This window comes from Odontomachus brunneus, unplaced genomic scaffold (genome assembly GCF_010583005.1).
Source record: "Odontomachus brunneus isolate Ranch 3 - 2012 unplaced genomic scaffold, Obru_v1 Obru_scaffold_090, whole genome shotgun sequence".
NCBI lineage: Eukaryota > Metazoa > Arthropoda > Insecta > Hymenoptera > Formicidae > Odontomachus > Odontomachus brunneus.
Window position 1 is genome coordinate 1,079,723 of NW_022639540.1, and position 7,958 is coordinate 1,087,680.

Sequence of the window (7,958 nt, forward strand, 5' to 3'; positions counted from 1 at the left end):
AGCAAGTATACGTTTTCTGACTCTAATGGCTCCTGCACACAGGACGCGGTAATGCTTGCCGCACGGCGAAAGTCTGCGCGACAACCAATCAATATGTTGTTTTTCCGTAAGAGCTAGAAGGTTATTACGGAAAGCAGCATATTGATTGGCTGTCGCGTGAACTTCCGCCGCGCGGCAAGCATTACCGCGTCCTGTGTGCAAGAGCCATAACCTTTTGCATTGGGCGCATTCAGTAGAAAAAGCGCTCAGTGAGCAATCAACGATTATTGGTTCTTGCTATTAGATCCCTAAATCTAGACCAATTACATTGACAAATTACTCAACTGTTGTGCAACTGTTGAGTCTGCTGAATGCAGCCATTAGTTCAGCAGTGCAGTTACAAAAACAGATCTTTAAATTATATCGTGTAGAGATTTCTCTTGGTACCAACATTATCCCCTCCACTTTTCTGGAAACTGTCGCCTAACCCACGGTAGCACTGAATAGCGCTAATAGCGAGCTCCCCGAACGCACCTATGGCTGCGTTCAGATTCCCTACCCGGGTGCACTCTATTACTAGAAACACTATAGTATATGTTATATATACTATAGCACTTCTAGTAATAGAATACATCCTGGTGGGAAATCTGAACGCAGCCTATAGTGAGACAAGTATATTTTTTCTCACTCTAATAGCTCCTGCACACAGGACCCGTAACAACCTTCTAGCTCTTACGGAAAAACAACATTTTTATTGGCTGTCGCGCAAACTTCCGCCGCACGGCAAGCGTTGCCGCGTCCTGTGGGCAGGAACTATAAAATTGCGTTCCCACTTAGCGCATCACGCGTCGCGTCCGTCGCGGATCAATTTAATCGTCCCATTTTATTGCCTAATTTTACGACGAATAAAATGGGACGATTTGATTGGTCTGCGAAGGACGACGTGACGCGTGACGCGCTAAATGGGAACGCACCCTAACTTATTGCACCAGTTTAGCAGTGCAACTGAAAAGAACAAACCACTGAAAAGAGAGGATAACAAGTCTCGTTCACATGGTTAAATTCGAAGTACTATTTCGATGAATTTCGTAATATACCCGATATTCAATAAGAAAATTTCAATTCTAGTGATTTGCAAAAAATAAATTTCCCTATTGGAGACCGGATGCGTTACGAAATATATCGAGGTTGCATTCTCTCCAAAATGTATATTTTAAGGAAATTTTACTGAATACTCTATAATATATGTGACGTAAACCATAGATATTGAAAATAAAATTTTCCTCAAAAAGGACGTTTTGGAACACAAACTTATATTTAAAGGTAACGGCATAAAATGCTTGTTTTCGTGCTGGCTTGTTTGCTGGATGGAAATACTCTGTTCTGATTGGTGCATTTCTAAAGATGGATGGAAATGCACCAATCAACACAGAATATATTCATCCAGCAAACAATCCAACACGAAACAAGTAGCGTGTGCCGCTGGTTTTATTACATTAGTTCAGCAGTGCAGCTAAAAAGAACAGCCTTTAAATTTCTTCTATATATGTTGAAAATATTCGTTTAAACAACTTTATATTTTCTTATAAAATGAATCGTACAGCAATAAATGTGTCGAGAACTGATCGTTCGATGCATACATCGCGTACACCGCGAGTGCGAGCACGTCAGCGATTCGATTTAACTACTAGGTCAGAAGAGGATGAGGAAATTAATATTTCGGGGTTAGACGGTATAACATGTTTCATCTTATTTTAAAACAATTTTGAATGTAGCATATTTATTCATTGTTTAAAAATGTATAATATCGTGTGTTTAACGTTTATTTGCAGTAAATTCTAAGTATAGTTTAATATTAATGTATATAAACATGCACATAAGTCAACCATTTGATTATATGCCTATTTTACTGCAAACATTCACAATATTTGTTTTTAGGGAAGTTTTTAATACATATGCTTGAAATTTTATAAATTTTGCAGATCTAGTAGATCAGACATGGAACATTTGTGCGGTATCTGCTCTATTTGGTTTTCAACATGATGATGTCTCTTTGAAACTATACTCAAAGAAATTGAGAGAAGAAGTTGCAAAACGTTTATCTCATGAAGATCTAACATATAATGCAAATTTTTCTATAATGGAAAATATTACATCCAGAACTAGTCATGAAAATTATTCAGCAATAAAGGTTAATTACAAATAAATAAATAAATAAATATATAAATAAATATATATATATATATATATTTTAGGTAACATAATTAAGCAAGTTATATTTAAAGATATTAAATGTATATGTCACTATTAAGTTATATATTATTAGAAAGAATGGGCAAAATTTGAAATTACCAAAAATATATATTTTAGATAGAAGTTTTAGCCAAAACTAGTGAACATGACAAAGAAAAATCCATTTACAAAGGAATATTATTATCTTGGAGAACAACACAGATTCAACCAGACACAAAGAATTCCACAAGATTGCCTCTTCTATTGTGTCGTGGCACACGTAATTGTATGAATGCTGTACATATTGTTATTACTCATATGTTTGACTGTATGGTAATGGCATTGCCAGTTGATGAGAATGACCTAAAGTGGCTTATTCCAATTATGATTATATCAGTTAACAAAGATGAGGAACCTATAATCTCTGGTGAGGTTCATATGGAATACACAGTACCAGAATTACCAGTTACAGATACCATTAAAGTCAAATTTGATATCTCAGAGCTAAGGAAAATATTAACAAGGTATGCATGTAGTATTAATATTCAATTGTACAAGAATACTTAAAATGTCTGCAATTAACATTTCATTTTGTTTACTAATTTACAGCATTGTAGACCAAGATAACAATATGATTAACACAATTCTTGACCTTAAACACATAGAACAGTTTTATGAAGTTCTACATACGCAAATGTTAACAATAGGAGGGATACAATTGGGACTATGTACATTGCATAGAATTAATCTGCCTGGAATAACAATAATGGAAAACAGAGTAAGTTCATGTATTTGTTATAAGTTTATCAAAAAACTTTTTCTTAGTTTTTATTAAAATTCAAACTATATTTCTCTCGAAATACATTCCTTATATTTGTCAATATTTCTACATGTTAATTTCTTTAAAAATATGTTTAAAAATATGTTGTCTGAAATATTTAATTTTTTTATTTTAGATGAAGATAATGGATGTAGAAATTATGAATCGTACTTTGTTATATCTATATGAGAAAGCCTTTGATATGTTTCATACATTACATATTGACATATAAATGTTTATCATGTATTTTGTTATTTTGTAATACATATAATATCTATATTCAGAAATTTAGCTTTGATAATATCTTATTTTAAGTGCATTCTTCCATAATCCTAAACTACAAAATTAAAAAAAATATATATATATTAGAAAGCAATAAATTTAAGTTTTAATATAATTGCAAGAGAGAGAGAAAAACTTGTATAACTTTAGAAAGACATTATATCATCTTTGTAATGTACATACATTCACATATAAAAGAAATATTTGACTTTATAATTTTCTTATATAGTTTTAGAAAATTTATATTAATAAGAAAAAAATAGAAAAATTGCATAAATTGTATCTAATTGTATCATGATTATTAAAGTCTTATTTATTTTTCAAATTATACCTTACACACACATCAACATGAACAACCATTTTTATTTTGCGATAATTCGCCAACTAATATTTTCGTGGATCAATGCGAATAACAATCGTTTGTCTAACGTCTATGAACGCATAAGAGATACATGATGAGACTAGTATGATGAAACTACCTTATGAGATTTGCTGATAGCTATTTAAAATAAATTAAACTTTGTAATTGATTGACCTTTACAGTTTTGTATATTAAAAAATAAACTGCTTAAAATACGAAAGAATAAGGATTTTCACTTGTTCTGTTCTTTTTAGCTGTACTGCTGAATTAGTGCAATAATTATATTTATCTGAACGATAAATCTAGATAAGACTTCCATCCCGTATAGATTTCGCTTTATTCTTCCAATGAGTCATAATTGCATGAGGCATAATGCAGATAAGATATAATCGTTAAACGTTAGTCAGTATCACATAGTGATAATGATCGGGTCGTAGTGAAAATCTTCAGTGTCGCAGTATTAATAAGCAATCTACAATGTTTAAAATTAAAATTAAAAATTTTTCCAAAAGAAAGCTCCCAGAATTAATAATGGAATTAATTGGATCTTTTAGTATTGACGGTGATTTGCAATATCACGCTGATTTATCGCAATTAAAATATTATATTCCCCCTTCAGATCCTAACAATGCAAATTATGATCTTGGTTATAATGTTACGTCTATTTGTCACAAACCTGATTTATATACCAAATTGGATGATATATTAAAATGGATTTCGGACAATTTTAACCAGCTTGAAAAACCACTATCACCGAACGAAGGACATTGGTATGTTATTAAATAATCATAACTAATGCAATAATATATTTATAATATACATGTGTGTATAATATATTGCAAATAAATAAATAAATAAATAAATAAATATATATATATATATATATATATATTCCTCACTATTTTAAATATAAATAATAATAAATGATAATTGTTCAAATAGTATACGACATTCTAGAATCATTCTGAATGTGTCCAAAACGTCTACAAAATCCCCCAGGACATCTTGGACACACTTATGGGTACCAATTATGTATCTTTTCTGTAGCATAAACTCGTAAAAAGTAAGATTTTACTTAAAAAAAACTCATATTTTTTTCCATTGTTCGAGAAGTTATATGGTCGCTAAGACCATCAAGTTCACGTGAAACTTTTCACTTTTCACGTTTCCGTTTTTGAGAAAAAATTATATGATCGCTGCTCTGAATGACTTCAGAACGTCCTGTACTATCTAGGTTTTTATAAGTAAACTTAATAATAACAAATGATAATTCTTAATAACTGAATTTATCATTAATTAGGTTGAGTGTAGACTTTGTTTGCAACCGTGGTGCATTAAAAAAACTATTCTCTAGCCCATATAAAAAGGATGATGGATGGATTATTTGTGCCAGCAAATATCGCGATACAATATACTTATGTGAATATTATACAGATAAACGTGCCAGTAATGTCAGTTTTAACATAAAGAATAAAGTATATTCACATGGACTTAAATTTATACAATACATGGTAGCAGGTATTACATTCACATTATATATAGCAACAATTTGATCAATCTATATGATTTTTATTACAAATTAATTTACATACATAATTTACGTAAACATGATTGTGCAATATGTATTGTTTGTTTAACAGATCACCCAGCACATAAGCCAAATTTATCAGTGCCTTTCAATGAATGTAAAAAATTTCGTTGTGTGTTTAAAACAAAATTTGGCGATCATTCGCTATTATACACAGGAAAAATAGACAGCATTTCTTCAGAACAGCCAATGGAAGATACTCTCATTGGCAAAAAATTTAAAATCATCGAAATGAAAACATTATCACTGTATAATAAAAATGGGAATTTGTATGGCAAACTTAATCCTGACAGAGTAGTAGATTGGTGGAGTCAGAATTATTTAACAGGAATAGACACAACTATATGTGGATTAAAAGTTAAAAATGCAGTGCGGATGATAAAAGAATATCCTACGCATATTTTGCCGCAATTTTCAAAAGTACTTTTGAATTCGTTAAAAAAAATAAACTATATATTATATTTATATTTATATATATTTATAACTGTATTTATAACTGTATATTTATATGGTTATACACATATATTAATTTGATTTTTTTTTATTACGCAGATTGACTGTAATGTGGACAAGTGTAAAATGTTTTGCGAAATATTTCTAAACCATGTCAAGAGAATCGTAATTAAAGATCATGATGAATGCATGTATAAATTTCAATGGGATTCATCCACTAAGGATATTGTGCGTTATAGCGAAGAATCTCCTAATAATGAAATGTATACATTTTTGAAGCCATGGTTTATAAGTAAAACGGAAAAACACAAATTTCCTATCAATGTAAGAAATTAAAACACCTAAAAAATGCTGCAGAAAAATCCAAGAGACGTCCATTAAAGACGTCGTAGTCTGTACGCAACAAAAATTAATGTTAAAAACATACTTAAACTCATAGTAATTCTTGATTATATTTTCAAACTCGTATAATATTTCATTTATATCTTCTTCAAATATTATGAGACCATATATTTTATTATTTTATAAGATATATATACTTTATAAGGTACATGTACAAGTACTATAAATAATAATTATTTTCTAGAAAAGTTTGATACAGAGTGGTTATTATTTTATATTTTATACAAAATTTTATACAATAAAACTTAAGGGGTTATAACACCTTTGAGGGTCAAAAAATTCAGATTTTTTTTTTTTGCTTAAATGATACTTTGGAATGTCTAGAATATAATTTTATTCGCCTAAAGTCGATCTGGAACTCTTTCATGTACGAAATAACCATTTTTGTACGCGGCGCCATAGCGCGCGGAGAGAGCCTCGGAGCGCTCTCCGAGTATTCTACCTTTCTACTTCAACTCTCGAGTAGTTGAAGGTTCCTGATAGTTTAGTATAGTACTGTAGATGTCGTTTGTGACCATTTCAACAGAAAACAGTATATTCCTGTCATATAATACTTTATTTCATGCCGGAATTGTGTGTTTACTCCGAACAGTGTCCGTTGTACCACCGGCTTCGGCTTTTCAAATTGAATTGAAACGTCGTAACATTGTTGTAATAATGTCGAACAAAAGAATATATGCAAATAAAAAAGGGAGTAGAGCAAGTACTGCACGTGCAATTCGAAGTTCAATAAATAGAAGGAAGCCTTTAAATAGGTATTCTTTAGAAGGCGAAACTGAAAGTGTAAGCACGTCGGCGAAAAAACTTAAAACGAGTGCGGACGATTACGAGATACACGTGAACAATACTTTTGGGTATCGTTTCATTAATTTTGTTACCGTTTTTACAAGCATTTCGCAATTAATTGTTTGCAAAACATGTGGCTCGAACATCAAGTTTGAAGAATCCAGTTGTCGCGGTCTAGGTTTCAAAATTGCTGTTATTTGTGAAAAGTGCCTGCCAAAATATATTAATTCTAGCCCACTTATAAACAATCATGCTTACGACATAAATCGCCGTTTGGTATTTACAATGAGATTACTCGGTATAGGAATCAATGGAATTAAAAAATTTTGTGCATTTATGTGTTTGCCGATACCAGTGTATCAGTCTTTTTATGATAAAATAATTTCAAACATTCGTGTTGCCACTAATGCTGTATGTGAAACATCAACAAAACGAGCAGCTGCAAAAGAAAAGAAGATGTCATTGGAAAGAGGACAGATAGACGGGATAACAGTTTCTGGTGACGGGACCTGGAGGAAGAGGGGATTCTCGTCTTTGTTCGGTGTCGTATCACTAATAGGGTGGTGCACGGGAAAAATCATCGACATTGCAGTGAAATCTAAATTTTGTAAGGCCTGCAGTTTGTGGAACGGAAAGCAAGAAACAAGCGAATATGAAGAATGGGCTGCAAATCACGAAGCAAACTGCGAAAGAAATCACGAAGGTTCGTCGGGAAAGATGGAAGTAGACGCAGTCGTAGAAATGTTTCAGCGGTCCGAAGAATTGCACAATTTAAAATATTCTCATTATATCGGAGACGGGGACAGCAAAACATTCAAAGGCATTTTAGATTCGAAACCTTATGATGATTTGAATGTTTGTAAAAAAGAATGTATAGATCACATTCAAAAACGTATGGGCACGAGATTACGAAATTTGAAAAAAAATGTAAGAGGTCTTGGCGGCAGAGGCAAATTAACAGGCAAACTGATCGACGAGTTGACAATATACTATGGTCTAGCTATTCGCAGAAATCCTAATTCCATAGAAGATATGAGACAAGAAATATGGGCGAC

General features: G+C 31.8%; 2 protein-coding genes across 4 annotated transcripts; both read left to right on the plus strand.

Moving 5' to 3' along the window:
- Positions 1–1,421: 1,421 nt before the first annotated feature.
- On the plus strand, positions 1,422–3,318 carry LOC116848114. Of its 3 annotated transcripts, XM_032823881.1 has the most exons (6): positions 1,422–1,711; positions 1,962–2,170; positions 2,350–2,497; positions 2,609–2,735; positions 2,821–2,989; positions 3,168–3,318. In XM_032823881.1, exons 1-6 carry the CDS (start codon positions 1,570–1,572, stop codon positions 3,261–3,263), a joined length of 891 nt encoding a protein of 296 aa, XP_032679772.1. In that variant the 5' UTR covers positions 1,422–1,569; the 3' UTR covers positions 3,264–3,318. The 3 variants fall into 3 exon arrangements, with proteins under 3 accessions (XP_032679772.1, XP_032679771.1, XP_032679773.1); XM_032823880.1 differs by having other exon boundaries at positions 2,350–2,735; XM_032823882.1 differs by having other exon boundaries at positions 1,532–1,703; positions 2,350–2,735.
- A 144-nt stretch (positions 3,319–3,462) lies between these two features.
- LOC116848113 (decapping and exoribonuclease protein-like) lies at positions 3,463–7,817 on the plus strand. The gene is made up of 4 exons (XM_032823879.1): positions 3,463–4,444; positions 4,975–5,192; positions 5,315–5,682; positions 5,815–7,817. The coding sequence occupies exons 1-4, from the start codon at positions 4,152–4,154 to the stop codon at positions 6,049–6,051; spliced, it is 1,116 nt and encodes a 371-aa protein (XP_032679770.1). The 5' UTR covers positions 3,463–4,151; the 3' UTR covers positions 6,052–7,817.
- Positions 7,818–7,958: the final 141 nt, after the last annotated feature.

Excerpts from the sequence above, each read along its gene's own strand:
- LOC116848114 (XM_032823880.1), top strand. The coding sequence starts at position 1,570 with ATGAATCGTACAGCAATAAATGTGTCGAGAACTGATCGTTCGATGCAT. Across the intron at positions 2,736-2,820 it reads CTAAGGAAAATATTAACAAG|CATTGTAGACCAAGATAACA; the intron begins GTATGCATGTAG and ends ACTAATTTACAG. Across the intron at positions 2,990-3,167 it reads TAACAATAATGGAAAACAGA|ATGAAGATAATGGATGTAGA; the intron begins GTAAGTTCATGT and ends TTTTTATTTTAG.
- LOC116848113 (XM_032823879.1), top strand. The coding sequence starts at position 4,152 with ATGTTTAAAATTAAAATTAAAAATTTTTCCAAAAGAAAGCTCCCAGAA. Across the intron at positions 4,445-4,974 it reads TCACCGAACGAAGGACATTG|GTTGAGTGTAGACTTTGTTT; the intron begins GTATGTTATTAA and ends ATCATTAATTAG. Across the intron at positions 5,683-5,814 it reads TTTTGCCGCAATTTTCAAAA|ATTGACTGTAATGTGGACAA; the intron begins GTACTTTTGAAT and ends TTTATTACGCAG.